Source organism: Salvelinus namaycush, chromosome 18 (genome assembly GCF_016432855.1).
Source record: "Salvelinus namaycush isolate Seneca chromosome 18, SaNama_1.0, whole genome shotgun sequence".
Taxonomy (NCBI): Eukaryota; Metazoa; Chordata; class Actinopteri; order Salmoniformes; family Salmonidae; genus Salvelinus; species Salvelinus namaycush.
Window position 1 is genome coordinate 27,180,927 of NC_052324.1, and position 20,294 is coordinate 27,201,220.

At 44.6% G+C, this 20,294-nt stretch overlaps 1 protein-coding gene and 1 non-coding gene across 2 annotated transcripts in view; one reads left to right on the plus strand and one right to left on the minus strand.

Annotated features, from left to right (window-relative positions):
- LOC120062891 (whirlin-like) overlaps positions 1–20,294 on the minus strand; it is a 52,221-nt gene that overhangs the window by 13,544 nt on the left and 18,383 nt on the right. Inside the window, exons 6-8 of the mRNA XM_039012958.1 lie at positions 2,910–3,092; positions 2,170–2,382; positions 32–106 (exon numbers count right to left, since the gene is read on the minus strand). Coding sequence (XP_038868886.1) covers positions 32–106; positions 2,170–2,382; positions 2,910–3,092 — 471 coding nt within the window. The remainder of the gene's footprint in view (positions 1–31; positions 107–2,169; positions 2,383–2,909; positions 3,093–20,294) is intronic.
- LOC120063598 lies at positions 3,895–3,947 on the plus strand. Its single transcript, XR_005478531.1, has one exon. It is a non-coding gene; the product is annotated as a U7 small nuclear RNA (small nuclear RNA).

The following is a 20,294-nucleotide window of genomic DNA, read 5'->3' on the forward strand; positions in this document are numbered from 1 at the left end:
GAAACAAACTCAAACTCACATACAGACTCACCAATGTAACGTCAGGTAGGACATTAGTGGTTGCCCCTGGATCTTGCTGTACAATGTCACCATGTGAGCACTCCTGCTGAAAGAGAGACAGAGACTCAAGGTTGGTGTGTTACAATAATATGACTTCACCTGGTATTCCACCTGAATTGTTAGATACTACTGAATTGTTAGATACTACTGAATTGTTAGATATTACTGAATTGTTAGATATTACTGAATTGTTAGATACTACTGAATTGTTAGATATTACTGAATTGTTAGATACTACTGAATTGTTAGATATTACTGAACTGTTAGATACTACTGAATTGTTAGATACTACTGAATTGTTAGATATTACTGAATTGTTAGATATTACTGAATTGTTAGATACTACTGAATTGTTAGATACTACTGAATTGTTAGATACTACTGAATTGTTAGATACTACTGAATTGTTAGATACTACTGAATTGTTAGATACTACTGAATTGTTAGATATTACTGAATTGTTAGATACTACTGAATTGTTAGATATTACTGAATTGTTAGATATTACTGAATTGTTAGATACTACTGAATTGTTAGATACTACTGAATTGTTAGATACTACTGAATTGTTAGATACTACTGCACTGTTGGAGCTAAGAACATAAGCATTTCGCTACACCCGCAATAACACCTGCTAAATATGTGTATGTGACCAATAAAATTTGATTTGATTTGATCGTATCATTCAAAATAAACAGGCCCAGCCATAGACTCACTGACCTGCCTCCCAGTACAATGTTGTGAGACAATCATGTGCTGAAACATTAACCATGAACTGTGACTAAAGACCTCAATCAACCATTAACACAGGAAGTTAATTTAGTGGATACAATTTAAATGAACTACAATGACTTGTTAACTAAGGGTGGGATTTTACAGCTATAGTAATGATGATGTCAACATGATCAATTATACAAGCACAGAGTGGACAAGCTCAGCAGAAACAGCCAGGCTTGGCAACCAGCCAGGCATGGCAACCAGCCAGCCATGGCAACCAGCCAGCCATATCAAACAGACAGCAACACTGTCACCTTGGACCATGGGGAAACTGTCAAACACATGCACACACCCACGTTCACGCACGCTAACATGAACAACTGCGTAGCACAAAAGACATCCTTGGGTTCAGCTCAGTCATCTTAAAGATAACCTCTTCTCACAATTGTTTCAAATCCTGCTGGTTCACCGCTGAATAATCTCTGCTTTGTTGGAAAAAATGGCACACTATTCTGTATTCCCTATATAGTACACTACTTTTGACCAGAGCCATATGGTCAAAAGTAGTGCAGTAAATAGGGAATAGGGTGCCATTGTGGATACAAACACTGTTTTAACAGTTTCTATTAAAGCGTGGCTGGGTCTCAGACTCAGTTGGATGGTTACTGTCACGCCCTGACCATAGAGAGCCATTGTTTCTCTATGGGGTAGTAGGTCAGGGCGTGACTAGTGAGTGATCTAGTATATCTATGTCTATGTTGTGTTCTAGTTTCTTTTTCTATGTTGGTGTTTTGTATGATTCCCAATTAGAGGCAGCTGGTAATCGTTGTCTCTAATTGGGGATCCTATTTAAGTAGTTATTTTTCCCACCTGTGTTTGTGGGATCTTGTTTATGTGTAGTTGCCTGTGAGCACTCCATTGTATTCACGTTTCGTTCATTCTTTATTGTGTTTGTGCGTTACAGTTAATAAACATGTGGAAACCATATCACGCTGCACCTTGGTCCGATAATTCTTACAACGAACGTGACAGTTACAGTGTGTTATAATGTTTTGTAGAGTGACTTGGCAGAGTGAGGTCCCATTCAGCTGGTCCGGGCCACAACAGTGGAATATTGATGCTACAGAACACTGCTGTTCAGTAATCTCATCTGAAATTACTGCTCCGTTTCATTTGACACTGGCAACAGTCAGAGTGCAACTTTAACCATGAAAGATGCCAGGAAGAAACACCCACATACAGTATACAGCCACAGGCACCATAGACTTCAATAGACACGCAAGCATGCACCCATGCACACACGAATGAACACACACACACACTTTGAATAGTCCAGAACCATCCAATAGGAACACACCTGTAAGTCCATCCATCCTACACTGTTCCTCCTACCTTGGCAGAGCAGAGAGTGGCTGGGTTGGAGTGGCTGTGGCTGGCTGAGGGCTCAGTGTGTAGACAGCGGCTGTATGGGTGCGCAGGGTGTAGGGATCCTATTCCTCCGTGCCAGGCCTTCAGAGCCTCCCTCTCGCGGTGCAGCACCAGGCCATCATACAGCTCCAGTTCCTGGGGAGCCACCTGACTACGCACCTCAGATAGCAGGGACAACTAGAGGGAGGAGAGGAGCATAGGATTAGAATGAGTAGAATGGGCCTCCTCATTCAATTAAATGATTCCATAATGAGTGGACTGTTGGCCATATTGAGTGGACTGGTGGCCATTTTGACTGGACTGGTGGCCATTTTGAGTTGCCAAATAAAAGGTGAGAAGGGGAATCGGCACACCGCGTTATGCTCCCATGGGAATTTATAAGACAACGTTTTGAGCACCATGTTTTGATCAGGTCTCCTTTGACAAAGAGAACTAGAGGGAGGCCAGAAGGAAGAATGGATTAACAACTGATACCAGGAACCTCCTAGAGAACATGCATGGGCATTTTGGATGAGTGACTGTGTGTACATGAAATTCAAATGTTCTCAACAGTTGTGGAGGTACCATCATCAAGAGAGTAAAAGATTGACCATAAGATGAACCAGGCACCCAGGTGTATCCCGAATGCCACCCTATTCCCTATATAGTGCACTACTTTTTACCAGAGCCCAATAGTACACTATATATAGAATAGGGTGTGTTACCTTGGCATGGGTGTTGAAGAGCTCAAACAGGGCCATGGTCAGTGGCTCCAGGCCGATGTGTCCCTCCTGGTACTCCCGCAGGTAGTAACCCATGGTCTGTCTCTCTGGGTCTGTCAGCAGCAGGAAGGCCTGCTCCTCCAGAGACACTTGGAAACCCGGGGGCCCCACACCTTGACACACAGACTGATTGGAGGGATGGAGGGATAGAAGGAGGGAGGGAAAGAGAGAGTGGGTGGGGGGAGAGAATGAATGAACCCACATGAAAAAAAGACTACAATTTACTATGTAATTATTTAGTAAACTGTAGTATATTATACACTGTAGTATCACTTGATCGTGTAGTGCTTACCATAGAACTTTGTAGTATACTGTAGTTATTATCATGTTCACTCTTTTTAACCTGCACTGTTGGAGCTCAGAGCTTAATAATCTCACTCTACTGCAAGTTTATTTTATTTTTTCACCTTTATTTAGCTAGGGAAGTCAGTTAAGAACAAATTCTTATTTTCAATGACGGCCTAGGAACAGTGGGTTAACTGCCTTGTTCAGTGGCAGAACGACAGATTTGACCTTGTCAGCTCGGGTATTCGATCTTGCAACCTTTTGGTTTCTAGTCTAACGCTCGAACCACTAGGCTACCTGCCACCCCAAATTACATCTGCTACCCTATGCATGTGACTAATAAACTCATCTAGAATACTATACTCCAAACTGTAGTAACCCTCAGTCATGTGTAATAGCTCTACTTACTATATTATTTTGTAGTATACTGTAGAAACACTACAGTTTTGTTTTACTATAGTAATACTGCAGAATTTAATTTGCATATACTCCACCCATTACCCTATCCATATGTGCCACCCATGACTGAGAAAAGTACATGACAAGTATAGACCATATATTGTTTTCCCTATAGGAATAGAAAAGCTCAGAAGCTCTGAACTATCTGTTCAGACTCAAGTCATACCTACCTACAGGTTATGGAAAATGTACTCTTTTAGTATTTGTCCAGTAGGTTTCCTCAAGGAGAAAGCCTCCACTTCCAAGTCAAAGATAGGAAAACAGAAACACAACTTTTTTTTTTTTACTACTGTAAATACTACAGTAAAGTCCATAAAAACACTACTGTAAATACTACAGTATACTACAGTAAAGTCCACAAAAACACTACAGTAAATACTATAGTATACTTAAGTAAAGTCTATAAAGCACTACAGTAAAGTCCACAAAAGCACTACAGTGAATGATTTACACAGAGTGTATAAAACATTAGGAACACCTGCTCTTTCCATGACATAGACTGACCAGGTGAATCCAGTTGAAAGCTATGATCCCTTATTGATGTCACTTGTTAAATCCACAACTGTGGGAAGCATTGGAGTCAACACGGGCCAACATCCCTATGGAATGTTTTCAGCACCGTGTATAGTCCATGCCCCGACGAATTGAGGCAGTTCTGAGGGCAAAATAGGGTGTTCTTAATGTTTTGTATATGGCACACTATTAGTGCACTGCACTACATAGGGAATAGGGTGCCATTTGGAACACTACCCTAACAGTCAGCTGCTAGCGTGCCTGACCTCAGTCCCTGCCTCCCCCTGCCACAGCCAGCTAGAGAGCACAGCCAGCTAAAGAGCACAACACAGCCTTCATCTCTTCATCTCTCTGTCAAAGAAACACAATGTCAAGCGCATTTTATTCAATCTTTCAAGACACCAGGCTTAGATTTTAAGTTTAATTCATGTTTTGTACACTCAGTGTAGTATATAAATATAGTAATGCTACAGTATTTATACCATAGCTCTCCCTTCCGGCGCCGACAGAGATGGCCGCCTCGCTTCGCGGTCCTAGGAAACTATGCAGTATTTTGTTTTTTTATGTATTATTTCTTACATTGTTACCCCAGGAAATCTTTTTTTTTTTTTTTACATACAGTCGGGAGGAACTATTGGATATAAGAGCAACGCCAACTCACCAACATTACGACCAGTAATACGACTTTCCCAAAGTGGATCCTCTGTTTGGTCCATCACCCAGGACAATGGATCGGATCCCAGCCGGCGACCCAAAACAACGGCACCGCAGAAGGGGCAGATGGAGCGGTCTTCTGGTCAAGCTCCGTAGGCGGGCACATTGCGCACCGCTCCCGAGCATACCACTCGCCAATGTCCAGTCTCTTGACAACAAGGTAGACGAAAGTCGGATTCGGTACAGCCACCTGGTTTCTTCACGCATCGCGCCGACAGAAACAAGCATCTCTCTGGTAAGAAGAAGGGCGGGGTGTATGCCTTATGATTAACGAGACGTGGTGTGATCATAACAACATACAGGAACTCAAGTCCTTTTGTTCACCTGACTTAGAATTCCTTACAATCAAATGCCGACCGCATTATCTACCAAGAGAATTCTCTTCGATCATAATCACAGTCGTGTATATTTCCCCACAAACAGACACATCGAAAGGCCCTAAAATAACTTCATTTGACTCTATGTAAACTGGAAACCACATATCCTGAGGCTGCATTTATTGTAGCTGGGGATTTTTACAAGGCTAATCTGAAAACAAGGCTCCCTAAATTTCATCAGCATATCGATTGCACGACCCGGGCTGGTAAAACCCTGGATCATTGTTATTCTAACTTCCGTGACGCATATAAAGCCCTCCCACGCCCTCCTTTCGGCAAATCTGACCACGACTCCATTTTGTTGCTCCCAGCCTATAGACAGGAACTAAAACAGGAAGTACCCGTGCTTAGGTCTGTTCAACGCTGGTCTGACCAATCGGATTCCACGCTTCAAGATTGCTTCGATCACGTGGACTGGGATACGTTCTGCATAGCGTCGAACTACAAAATTGATGAATACGCTGACTCGGTTAGCGAGTTTATTAGCAAGTGCATCGGTGATGTTGTACCCTGGGTCTCAAACCCGCCCTGTGCCACTGGTTCCTGGACTCCCTGACGGGCCGGCCCCAGGTGGTGAGGGTAGGTAACAACATCACCCCGCTGATCCTCAACACTGGGGCCCCACAAGGGTGCATTCTCAGCCCTCTCCTGTACTCTCTGTTCACCCATGACTGTGTGGCCATGCACGCCTCCAACTCAATCATCAAGTTTGCAGAGGACACTACAGTGGTATGCTTGATTACCAACAACGACGAGACGGCCTACAGGGAGGAGGTGAGGGCCCTCGGAGTGTGGTGTCAGGAAAATAACCTCACACTCAATGTCAACAAAACAAAGGAGATGGACTTCAGGAAACAGCAAAGGGAGAACCCCCCTATCCACATCGACGGGACAGTAGTGGAGAAGATGGAAAGTTTTAAATTCCTTGGTGTACACATCATGGACAAACTCAAATGGTCCTCCCACACAGATAGCGTGGTGAAGAAGGCGCAGCAGCGCCTCTTCAACCTCAGGAGGCTGAAGAAATTTGGTTTGTCACCAAAAACACAATCGAGAGCATCCTGTCGGGCTGTATCACCGCCTGGTACAGCAACCGCTCCGCCTACAACCGTAAGGCTCTCCAGAGGGTAGTGAGTTCTGCACAACGCATCACCGGGAGCAAACTACCTGCCCTCCAGGACACCTACACCACCCGATGTCACAGGAAGGACAAAAAGATCATCAAGGACAACAACCACCCGAGCCACGGCCTGTTCACCCCGCTATCATCCAGAAGGTGAGGTCAGTACAGGTGCATCAAAGCGGGGACCGAGAGACTGTAAAACAGCTTCTATCTCAAGGCCATCAGACTGTTAAACAGCCATCACTAACATTGAGTGGCTGCTGCCAACATACTGACTCAACTCCAGCCACTTTAATAATGGAAAAATGTATGTAATAAATGTATCACTAGCCACTTTAAAGAATGCCACTTTATATAATGTTTACATACCCTACATTACTCATCTCATATGTATATACTGTACTCTAAACCATCTACTGCATCTTGCCTATGCCATTAGGCCATCACTCATTCATATATTTTTATGTACATATTCTTATTCATTCCTTTACACTTGTGTGTAGAAGGTAGTTGTTGTGAAATTGTTAGGTTAGATTACTTGTTAGATATTACTGCATGGTCGGAACTAGAAGCACAAGCATTTCGCTACACTCACATTAACATCTGCTAACCATGTGTATGTGACAAATAAAATTTGATTTGATTTGAGTAAGCTATAGTATTTTTTTTATGTGGCCAGATACCTATCTATCGCTGCAGGACCAGAAATACAGTATCTTTTCAGCTCTCAGTCATCCCACCCATAGCACACCAACAGGCGTTAAATCTCTAACAGTAGAAACCAATTTAAAGTCATCAGGATAAGGATGAGTCAAAGAACTTGTTTTGCCCTGAGAATTTCATCATTGTTATTCAGCTACAGCTTGAAATGGCTATTCCCTCTTTAAATAGACCGGATCTTGGAATATTGAGGAAGATCCAGTACCAAGCCGTTGATGGAAGTTACAGTCAGGATCTTTGTCTTAGATACCATCCATGGTTAAATGATGGCACTCAAAATGATCCACTTAAATTGATTCTAAAATGGTTGAGAGCTGTTTAGAGGACTCTTTCTGACACAGTTTTGTTTGCAATATCTGATGATATACCGCAACACACTTTTTTGGAGGACGAATGTGCCACGAGTTAGAGGTTATAGCTTTGTTGGAGTGTGAAATCCACCGTCAGGAGCACTACAATGAGAAATATGGGGTCAGGCCCAGAGAGTAAAGAGAAAATGATAGAGGTAGTTAGGGGCTCAGAAGCAAAGCATCAAATGCTGATACTCTAAATTACAAAGCTATCCTCTCTGCTCCCCGCACACCTGTCGCTACCACCACTACCAGGCTCAACTCAGAGAAATGTAATACATCACAAAATGGCACCCTATTCCCTATGTAGTGCACTACTATTGATCATGCTCTGGTCAAAAAGAGTGCACTACATAAGAAATAGGTTTCCATTTGGGAGCCAAATGTCGGCTCTGATAAAAAATACATACATTTTCTCCCAAAGGTCATCCTACCGGTTTTACTACGGTATCATTCCAACACAACCCTGTTTATGTGAGCTCCCAGATTCTGCAATGAAATCTATACAGTGGAAGAGCAGTCACTTGTATGGTTCCTGTCAGGCCTATAAAGGTGTGAAGGAGAGTTGATGATGATGAACACATGCTTCACTGCTAGTCTGATATGGCAGGATGAAGGACAGGGAACACTGTGAAGAAAACACTGCTAGTCTGATACAGCAGGATGAAGGACAGTGAACACAGTGGAGAAAATACTGCTAGTCTGATACAGCAGGATGAAGGACAGGGAACACAGTGGAGAAAACACTGCTAGTCTGATACAGCAGGATGAAGGACAGGGAACACAGTGGAGAAAATACTGCTAGTCTGATACAGCAGGATGAAGGACAGGATAAAACACTGTAACACTGTAATACAGTGTTTTAAAAAGATAAAACACTGTATTATACACTGTCACCTCTGTCTCTCCCTCTCTCCCCCTCTCTAGCTCTCTCTCTCTATCTATCTCTCTTTCTTTCCTCCATTGTCAATGTAGACAGTAAAAGGCCAACAGAATGCTTACAACATCACTATATTTGAACATCTATTCATCAGGAATGAGTCCAAACTCTGTGGCTTTTGTCGGTCTGCAACTAATGAGCTTTGTGATTGGAGATGGGTGGTCAGGGCATGTTGATTTATTACAGGTTAGAGTGCCGTTTCAACAACCTAAGGCCAGATGACTGAATGCATTAGGGACAATGAGGATGTGTCATAAATGGCACCCTATTCACTGTTGGCTCTGGTCAAAAGTAGAAGACTATATAGAGAATAGGCTGTCATTTGGGACACATCCTAACAAAGGATGTCCCTCTTTGGAAACAAAGCTGCAATGTTCACAAGATGAGACAACCCTTTTAAGAAGCGGTTGATTGCTGCTTGTTTGAATGTGTTGGTCTATATTAGAAGAAGTACAGACAGGGTATGTGTTTTTAGTACTTGTATCATTTCACACGTGTTGTGAGTTAGGAAGAATTTGTATTGATCATGAGTCCTCGCTCCTCAACGGGCAGCAGCATAGGGTGTTCTGTCCTCCTGCTGATGTGGGAGATGGTGTGAGAGTTTGGTGTGTGTGTGTCTGAGAGTGTGTGTGTGATATTGGTTCATGGGCCATTAGCCTCTCTCTGGCTGCCAGAACTCAAACTGCATTTAAAGTCATAACCTTGAAGAGCAGTCTGTCCTGACCGGAGCAAATCCTTCTGAGGATTTGCTTTCCATCTACGTAACATTGCAAAAATAAGAAACTTTCTGTCCAAAAATGATGCAGAAAAATGAATCCATGCTTTTGTTACTTCTAGGTTAGACTACTGCAATGCTCTACTTTCCGGCTACCCGGATAAAGCACTAAATAAACTTCAGTTAGTGCTAAATACGGCTGCTAGAATCCTGACTAGAACCAAAAAATTGGATCATATTACTCCAGTGCTAGCCTCCCAACACTGGCTTCCTGTTAAGGCAAGGGCTGATTTCAAGGTTTTACTTTCCGATTTGGTCCTGCCGTACATACCTACACGTACGCTACGGTCACAAGACGCAGGCCTCCTAATTGTTCCTAGAATTTCTAAGCAAACAGATGTAGGCAAGGCTTTCTCCTATAGAGCTCAATTTTTATGGAATGGTCTGCCTACCCATGTGAGAGACGCAGACTCGGTCTCAACCTGTAAGTCTTTACTGAAGACTCATCTCTTCAGTAGGTCACATGATTGAGTGTAGTCTGGCCCAGGAGTGTGAAGGTGAACGAAAAGGCTCTGGAGCAATGAACTGCCCTTGCTGTCTCTGCCTGGCCGGTTCCCCTCTCTCCACTGGGATTCTCTGCCTCTAACCCTATTGCCGTTCCTAGGAGGGGTGCGTCACTTGAGTGTGTTGAGTCACTGACGTGGTCTTCCTGTCTGGGTTGGCGCCCCCCCTTGGGTTGTGCCGTGGCGGAGATCTTTGTGGGCTATACTCGGCCTTGTCTCAGGATGGTAAGTTGGTGGTTGAAGATATCCGTCTAGTGGTGTGGGGGCTGTGCTTTGGCAAAGTGGGTGGGGTTATATCCTGCCTGTTTGGCCCTGTCTGGGGGTATCATCGGATGGGGCCACAGTGTCTCCTGACCCCTCCTGTCTCAGCCTCCAGTATTTATGCTGCAGTAGTTTATGTGTCGGGGGCTAGGGTCAGTCTGTTATATCTGGAGTACTTCTCCTGTCTTATCCGGTATCCTGTGTGAATTTAAGTATGCTCTCTTTCTTTCTCTCTTTCTCTCTTTCTTTCTTTCTTTCTCTCTCTCGGAGGACCTGAGCCCTAGGACCATGCCTCAGGACTACCTGGCATGATGACTCATGATGACTTAAATGTAAATGACTCCTTGTTGTCCCCAGTCCACCTGACCGTGCTGCTGCTCCAGTTTCAACTGTTCTGCCTGCGGCTATGGAACCCTGACCTGGTCACCGGACGTGCTACTTGTCCCAGACCTGCTGTTTTCAACTCTCTAGAGACAGCAGGAGCGGTAGAGATACTCTTAATGATCGGCTATGAAAAGCCAACTGACATTTACTCCTGAGGTGCTGACTTGTTGCACCCTCGACAACTACTGTGATTATTATTATTTGACCATGCTGGTCATTTATGAACATTTGAACATCTTGGCCATGTTCTGTTATAATCTCCACCCGACACAGCCAGAAGAGGACTGGCCACCCCTCATAGCCTGGTTCCTCTCTAGGTTTCTTCCTAGGTTTTGGCCTTTCTAGGGAGTTTTTCCTAGCCACCGTGCTTCTACACCTGCATTGCTTGCTGTTTGGGGTTTTAGGCTGGGTTTCTGTACAGCACTTTGAGATATCAGCTGATGTAAGAAGGGCTATATAAATATATTTGATTTGATTTGAGTAGATGCTCAGTGTTCCCCTTCAATTAATTATGGACCGCTAACGAAGGACAGTCCGTGCTCTTCCTCTATTCCCTCTTCCCTCTTTTATTGACGAGAGCTGACTTTGTGTCGCCATGGTGATGGCATCTGGCCAGGCTGTCACTTCCCGTCCCTTGAAGAATCGATCATGTGTCCAGCTAACGATGAGGTCATGGATGTTCCACTGAAGTAAAGAGGAAATTCAGCAACTCTTGGAGGACAGGGGATCTTGATAAAAAGGCTTCCTTACTGCTAAAACCAACACTTTTCAGCCCGTGAAGAAGGCCAGAATTATAAAGGAGAATTGTTGAAATTCATCTTCACTTCAGTGTCTCAGTTGTTAGGAAATAGAGAGAGAAGCAAAGCAGGGGTGAGCTACGCTTAACTGTAAAACAGTAAAACACTATACGTAGAGTATCCAACCCTTCATGGTTTCTTAAGTTCTACCTTAATGGTGACAACAGCATAAAACGGTGAGTCAGCATAGAGCCAGCCCCATAACTTGAGTCACAGCTCTTCATGGTTGGACACAATCTGCAGTATTGATTTTCCAATCCAAAGGGCTGCAAAATGCTTCTCTCTCTTCTCTTCCAGTAAATCATACTGCTTTCCCTTTCTTGGCATCCCATATAGCACACTATGCCCTAATAGTGCACTACTTTTGGGATGCAACCTGTGCAGTTCATGTGTGATGCTGAGGTGAATGGTACTAGCAGATGAAGACTGAATCTGAAGATAGTGAACTATCAGTCTAAAAGGCCTTTAGTGTGGTGAGTTGTGGTCAACCCTCTGATATTCCAGTTCTATGTATCAATGAGGATATAGTAGTATCAAGTAGTACAGGATAGACTATCAACTGGGTGGTTCGAGCCCTGCATGCTGATTGGCTGACAGCCGTGGTATATCAGACCGTATACCACAGGTATGACAACATTTATTTTTACTGCTCTAATTACGTTGGTAACACGTTTATAATAGCAATAAGGTACCCTGTGAGTTTCTGGTATCTGGCCAATATAACACGAATAAGGGCTGTATCCAGGTTGTGTCGTGCATAAGAACAGCCCTTAGCTGTGGTATATTGGCCATATACCGCACCCCTTTGGGCCTTATTGCTTAAGTATACACTGAGTGTACAAAACATTTAGGACAACTACTCTTGCCTGACCAGGTGGATCCAGGTGAAAGCTATGATCCCTTAGTGATGTCACTTGTTAAATCCACTTCAAACAGTGTAGATGAAGGGGAGGAGACAGGTTAAAGAAGGATTTTTAAGCCTTGAGACAATTGAGACATGTATTGTGTATGTGTGCCATTCAGAGGGTGAATGGGCAAGACAAAAGATTTAAGCGTCTTTAAACGGGGTATGGTAGTAGGTGCCAGGTGCACCGATTTGTGTGAAGAACTGCAACACTGCTGGGTTTTTCACACTCAACAGTTTCCCGTGTGTATCAAGAATGGTCCACCACCCAAAGGACATCCAGCCAACTTGACACAACTGGGGGAAGTATTGGAGATAGTAGAATTTGACTTACCTTTCCTAATACAGGTGTAGCCCGCGCTGAAGATGGCCTGCAACAAAAACAGTAGAACTTAAAAGATGCTCCCATAATGAACCACTAACAGAAAACCCATTTTACAATAACACAAACACCCAAACAACAAATTACTTTGAAATGTGTATGGTTTGGCCATGAGAACAACAGCAACCCAGGGAGACCTGGTGGCAGAGCTCCCTAGGAAGCCTACAGATGGACCCCAAATGGTACCCTATTCTCTACACAGGGCCTTGCTCAAAAGTAGTGCACTATGTAGGGAACTGGGTGGTTCGCAAACAACGTGTGTTTAATGAAGTGTAGGACTTAAAGCCACTTGCTTGATTGCTAAAGGAGCTGAAGGGAAATGTATACCTCCTAGGGCTCTCAATCAACCGGCCTCCATTAGAGCTAGTGACTGACAGAGGGAAGGAGGGAGAGACAGACAGTTAGATAGACAGAGGGAAGGAGAGAGAGAGAGAGAGAGACACAGACAGACAGAGAGATAGACAGAGGGAAGGAGAGAGAGAGAGAGAGAGACACAGACAGACAGAGAGATATAGAGACTCTATATATATATATATATATATATATATATATATATATACACTGCTCAAAAAAATAAAGGGAACACTTAAACAACACAATGTAACTCCAAGTCAATCACACTTCTGTGAAATCAAACTGTCCACTTAGGAAGCAACACTGATTGACAATAAATTTCACATGCTGTTGTGCAAATGGAATAGACAAAAGGTGGAAATTATAGGCAATTAGCAAGACACCCCCAAAAAAGGAGTGATTCTGCAGGTGGTGATCACAGACCACTTCTCATTCCTATGCTTCCTGGCTGATGTTTTGGTCACTTTTGAATGCTGGCGGTGCTCTCACTCTAGTGGTAGCATGAGACGGAGTCTACAACCCACACAAGTGGCTCAGGTAGTGCAGTTCATCCAGGATGGCACATCAATGCGAGCTGTGGCAAAAAGGTTTGCTGTGTCTGTCAGCGTAGTGTCCAGAGCATGGAGGCACTACCAGGAGACAGGCCAGTACATCAGGAGACGTGAAGGAGGCCGTAGGAGGGCACCAACCCAGCAGCAGGACCGCTACCTCCGCCTTTGTGCAAGGAGGTGCACTGCCAGCGCCCTGCAAAATGACCTCCAGCAGGCCACAAATGTGCATGTGTCTGCTCAAACGGTCAGAAACAGACTCCATGAGGGTGGTATGAGGGCCCGACGTCCACAGGTGGGGGTTGTGCTTACAGCCCAACACCGTGCAGGACGTTTGGCATTTGCCAGAGAACACCAAGATTGGCAAATTCGCCACTGGCGCCCTGTGCTCTTCACAGATGAAAGCAGGTTCACACTGAGCACATGAGCACATGTGGCAGACGTGACAGAGTCTGGAGACGCCGTGGAGAACGTTCTGCTGCCTGCAACATCCTCCAGCATGACCGGTTTGGCGATGGGTCAGTCATGGTGTGGGGTGGCATTTCTTTGTGGGGCCGCACAGCCCTCCATGTGCTCGCCAGAGGTAGCCTGACTGCCAATTGGTACCGAGATGAGATCCTCAGACCCCTTGTGAGACCATATGCTGACACATGCACATTTGTGGCCTGCTGGAGGTCATTTTGCAGGGCTCTGGCAGTGCACCTCCTGCACTGCCAGAGCCCCCGCGGAGGTAGCGGTCCTGCTGCTGGGTTGTTGCCCTCCTACGGCCTCCTCCACGTCTCCTGATGTACTGGCCTGTCTCCTGGTAGCGCCTCCATGCTCTGGACACTACGCTGACAGACACAGCAAACCTTTTTGCCACAGCTCGCATTGATGTGCCATCCTGGATGAACTGCACTACCTGAGCCACTTGTGTGGGTTGTAGACTCCGTCTCATGCTACCACTAGAGTGAGAGCACCGGCAGCATTCAAAAGTGACCAAAACATCAGCCAGGAAGCATAGGAACTGAGAAGTGGTCTGTGGTCACCACCTGCAGAATCACTCCTTTTTTGGGGGTGTCTTGCTAATTGCCTATAATTTCCACCTTTTGTCTATTCCATTTGCACAACAGCATGTGAAATTTATTATCAATCAGTGTTGCTTCCTAAGTGGACAGTTTGATTTCACAGAAGTGTGATTGACTTGGAGTTACATTGTGTTGTTTAAGTGTTCCCTTTATTTTTTTGAGCAGTGTATATATATATATAGAGTGTTCAGAGGTAATTAAAATACAGTACCCTGTGAGTGTAAAGAATGATAAGACAAGAAAAGAGCACAAAATGAAGCTCCTTATGGAAAATCAAGAGACACTTTTTGCTGACTATTACAAAAATGGGAAAAAAAAAAAAAAAAAATATATATATATATATATATATATATATATAGAGACTCTCCTGAAAGAAGCTAGCTAGCTAACAAGGAGAGAGAGAGAGAGAGAGAGAGGTCATGATCAGATGATCAGATGAGCTCCTGCATTTTTCAGCATTTTCTTTAAAAAAGATAGATTTAGAGTTAGTTAAACTTGGATTTTTTGTGGAACTGAGAGAGATACAGCTTCAACTGTATTCAACTGTAACTGACTTGATACAGCTTCAACTAGCACTGACGTGTCAAGTGAGAGGTGTCAAAGACCATTAGCCCAACAATGGCAGGAGAGTCGAATAGTCTACCCCAACCAAATGGAGAGGCCTTAGAAGCTCCCTCCTGCTGTTCAGAGGTAATTAAAATACAGTACCCTGTGAGTGTAAAGAATGATAAGACAAGAAAAGAGCACAAAATGAAGCTCCTTATGGAAAATCAAGAGACACTTTTTGCTGACTATTACAAAAATGGGAACATCAGCAACCTTATCTTCCACACAAACCATCCCCTGGCATGGCACAGTGCTATATTAGCACACTACCCCTCTGTTAAGAGAGGGGGGGTTAACGAGGGGTGGAAACTCAGGATACTTGACAACGAGGACTCTGAGTCAGCTAACATAAATCTATATAAGTCTGGAACAGTATTGGTACAGGGCAACCCCAAACAGTTTCAGCTGGACTTTCACCTAATCAAAGAATTAGCCCAGCAGGAGAAGCTCTCCCTTGATAAAGATACCCCCACCCCAAGCGGGTCAGACCAGACCTCTTCATCATATAACCCCACAGACGAGCAACCCTCAGCAGACAGTCAACCTCCCAGTACAGAGCACTTCTCCCTCATTGAAATGAAGGATAAATTCACCCAGCTGGAGGTAAGGCAGGTGGAGCTGGAACAGCAGGTGATTACACTCCAGTCAGCACAGACCCAGACAACAGTCCAGCACAACAACCCCTTAACCAGACCAGGAGAGCTGGAGGTGGAGAGAGACATATCTGCACTCTGGACAGTGGTGAGACAACTTCAACAGGAGAAAGAGCAGAAGCAGGAGCAGAACAAAGCACTAGAGGAGAGGATCAGACTGCTGGAGGAGAGGGAGAGGGGGATGGAGGAGAGGATCAGACTGCTGGAGGAGAGGTTGAGGGGGATGGCATGTGACAGAGAACAACCCACTAGGGAGGTGGCCATCCCCACAGAGACGCCAGCAGAACAGCCCACCTCAGCACCGGACAAAAGTCTCGACACCACAGCAGAACAGTCCACACCAGACCCTGACCATAGAGTCAACATCACAGCAGAACAGACAAAAGAAAAACCCCAAGCCCAGCAGCTCTCACCCCCCCTGAGCACCCCCCCTGTCAGCCACCCTGATAGCCCTCCTGACAACCCCCCCACACCCACTGAGAACAAACACAAGACACAGATTGTTCTCCTTATGGACTCAAATGGGAAATATATAGAAGAAAAAAAACTTTTTCCCAAACACAGTGTGTCTAAACTCTGGTGTCCAAACACCCAGTGCGCCCTAGACCTTCTGTCTGAGGACAAACTAGGCTCACCTAGCCACATAATAATACACACAGGCACAAACGACCTGAGAGCACAGCAGGAAAGGGTGGCCACAGCACTGAAGGGAGTGATTGAAAAAGCTTCTTCTACTTTCCCCAATGCACAAGTGGTTATCTCCACCCTGCTACCACGAAAAGACTTCCACCCTGCTACAATACAGCGGGTAAACGCAAGCATTTCCCGTGACTGTGCCTCAAAACCAAATGTTTTCCTGGCCCACCACTCCACCCTGGACTTGAACAGCCTCTATGACCAGGTCCACCTCTATAAGGCAGCAGTGCCCACCTTTGCCCGGACTCTAAAGGACATCGCTCTCAAACGCAGCCCCAACACTTCACACAGGAGCAACAGATCAATAGACACCCCACCCAGACCAGCGAGACACCCTCCAAGACCTGCAGGACCCCCCCGTGGACCTACACATAGAGGACCCACGCCAAGAGGACTTACATCCAGACCACAGCACCCCCAGACACATCCACACCCCCACCCCAACCAATCAACACCCCCCCACATCAACCATGCCCACACCCCATTTAGGCCCCCTCAGATCAGACCTATGCCACTCCTGCCCACCCCATGCACCCCACCCCCGCAAAGAGGGCATCAACATGGAAGTCACACATACGCCCAGGTAGTGAGCGGGCAAACAGGCCCAACCCCCACTCTTACACTCGCCCAAGCCAACGGCATGTACCAGATGCTCAGCAGGCTCTGCTCACACTTACTGGCCTGAGGCCAAACCACACGGCCAACAACATTGGACACTTTATGGAACAAAAAGCCTTCACTATATCATCCTGGAATATCCAAGGCCTGAGGTCATCTGCCTTTGGCCTAAAGAGCAGGAACCCGGACTTCACCAAAGAAAACGGTAATGCAGACATTGTCATCCTGCAAGAAACATGGTATAGCGGAGACGGACCCACTGGTTGCCCTCTAGGTTACAGAGAGCTGGTAGTCCCATCCACCAAACTACCAGGTGTGAAACAGGGAAGGGACTCAGGGGGAATGCTAATTTGGTATAGAGCAGACCTAACTCACTCCATTAAATTAATCAAAACAGGAACATTTTACATTTGGCTAGAAATTCAAAAGGAAATTATCTTAACAGAGAAAAATGTCCTCCTGTGTGCTACCTATATCCCCCCACTAGAATCCCCATACTTTAATAAAGACAGCTTCTCCATCCTGGAGGGGGAAATCAATCATTTCCAGGCCCAGGGACATGTATTAGTCTGTGGCGACCTAAATGCCAGAACTGGACACGAACCTGACACCCTCAGCACACAGGGGGACAAACACCTGCCTGCAGGTGACAGCATTCCCTCCCCCATATGCCCCCCTAGGCACAACTATGACAACATAACCAACAAAAACGGGTCACAACTCCTGCAGCTCTGTCGCACGCTGGGTATGTACATAGTCAATGGTAGGCTTCGAGGGGACTCCTATGGTAGGTACACCTATAGCTCATCTCTTGGCAGTAGCACTGTAGACTACTTTATCACTGACCTCAACCCAGAGTCTCTCAGAGCGTTCACAGTCAGCCCACTGACACCCCTATCAGACCACAGCAAAATCACAGTCTACTTGAACAGAGCAATACTCAATCATGAGGCATCAAAGCCAAAGGAACTGAGTAACATTAAGAAATGCTATAGATGGAAGGAATGCAGTTTGGAAACCTACCAAAAAACAATTAGGCAACAGCAAATTCAATCCCTTTTAGACAACTTCCTGGGTAAAATGTTCCACTGCAATAGTGAAGGTGTAAACTTGGCAGTAGAAAATCTTAACAGTATATTTGACCTCTCAGCTTCCCTATCAAATCTAAAAATCTCAAATAGAAAACCGAAGAAAATGAACAACAATGACAAATGGTTTGATAAAGAATGCAAAAATCTAAGAAATAAATTGAGAAACCTGTCCAACCAAAAACATAGAGACCCGGAAAACCTGAGTCTACGCCTTCACTATGGTGAATCACTAAAACAATACAGAAATACACTACGGAAAAAGAAGGAACAGCACGTCAGAAATCAGCTCAATGTAATTGAAGACTCCATAGACTCTAACCAATTCTGGGAAAATTGGAAAACACTAAACAAACAACAACACGAAGAATTATCTATCCAAAATGGAGATGTATGGGTAAACCACTTCTCCAATCTTTTTGGCTCTATAACAAAGAATAAAGAGCAAAAACATATACATGATCAAATACAAATCCTAGAATCAACTATTAAAGACTACCAGAACCCACTGGATTCTCCAATTACCTTGAATGAGTTACAGGACAAAATAAAAACCCTCTAACCCAAAAAGGCCTGTGGTGTTGATGGTATCCTTAATGAAATGATCAAATATACAGACAACAAATTCCAATTGGCTATACTAAAAGTCTTTAACATCGTCCTTAGCTCTGGCATCTTCCCCAATATTTGGAACCAAGGACTGATCACCCCAATCCACAAAAGTGGAGACAAATTTGACCCCAATAACTACCGTGGAATATGCGTCAACAGTAACCTTGGGAAAATCCTCTGCATTATCATTAACAGCAGACTCGTACATTTCCTCAATGAAAACAATGTACTGAGCAAATGTCAAATTGGCTTTTTACCAAATTACCGTACAACAGACCATGTATTCACCCTACACACCCTAATTGACAACCAAACAAACCAAAACAAAGGCAAAGTCTTCTCATGCTTTGTTGATTTCAAAAAAGCCTTCGACTCAATTTGGCATGAGGGTCTGCTATACAAATTGATGGAAAGTGGTGTTGGGGGTAAAACATACGACATTATAAAATCCATGTACACAAACAACAAGTGTGCGGTTAAAATTGGCAAAAAACACACACATTTCTTCACACAGGGTCGTGGGGTGAGACAGGGATGCAGCTTAAGCCCCACCCTCTTCAACATATATATCAACGAATTGGCGCGGGCACTAGAACAGTCTGCAGCACCCGGTCTCACCCTACTAGAATCCGAAGTCAAATGTCTACTGTTTGCTGATGATCTGGTGCTTCTGTCACCAACCAAGGAGGGCCTACAGCAGCACCTAGATCTTCTGCACAGATTCTGTCAGACCCTGACAGTAAATCTCAGTAAGACCAAAATAATGGTGTTCCAAAAAAGGTCCAGTCACCAGGACCACAAATTCCATCTAGACACCGTTGCCCTAGAGCACACAAAAAACTATACATACCTCGGCCTAAACATCAGCACCACAGGTAACTTCCACAAAGCTGTGAACGATCTGAGAGACAAGGCAAGAAGGGCCTTCTATGCCATCAAAAGGAACATAAATTTCAACATACCAATTAGGATCTGGCTAAAAATACTTGAATCAGTCATAGAGCCCATTGCCCTTTATGGTTGTGAGGTCTGGGGTCCGCTCACCAACCAAGATTTCACAAAATGGGACAAACACCAAATTGAGACTCTGCATGCAGAATTCTGCAAAAATATCCTCCGTGTACAACGTAGAACACCAAATAATGCATGCAGAGCAGAATTAAGCCGATACCCACTAATTATCAAAATCCAGAAAAGAGCCGTTAAATTCTACAACCACCTAAAAGGAAGCGATTCCCAAACCTTCCATAACAAAGCCATCACCTACAGAGAGATGAACCTGGAGAAGAGGCCCCTAAGCAAGCTGGTCCTAGGGCTCTGTTCACAAACACAAACACACCCCACAGAGCCCCAGGACAACAGCACAATTAGACCCAACCAAATCATGAGAAAACAAAAAGATAATTACTTGACACATTGGAAAGAATTAACAAAAAAACAGAGCAAACTAGAATGCTATTTGGCCCTAAACAGAGAGTACACAGTGGCAGAATACCTGACCACTGCGACTGACCCAAACTTAAGGAAAGCTTTGACTATGTACAGACTCAGTGAGCATAGCCTTGCTATTGAGAAAGGCCGCCGTAGGTAGACATGGCT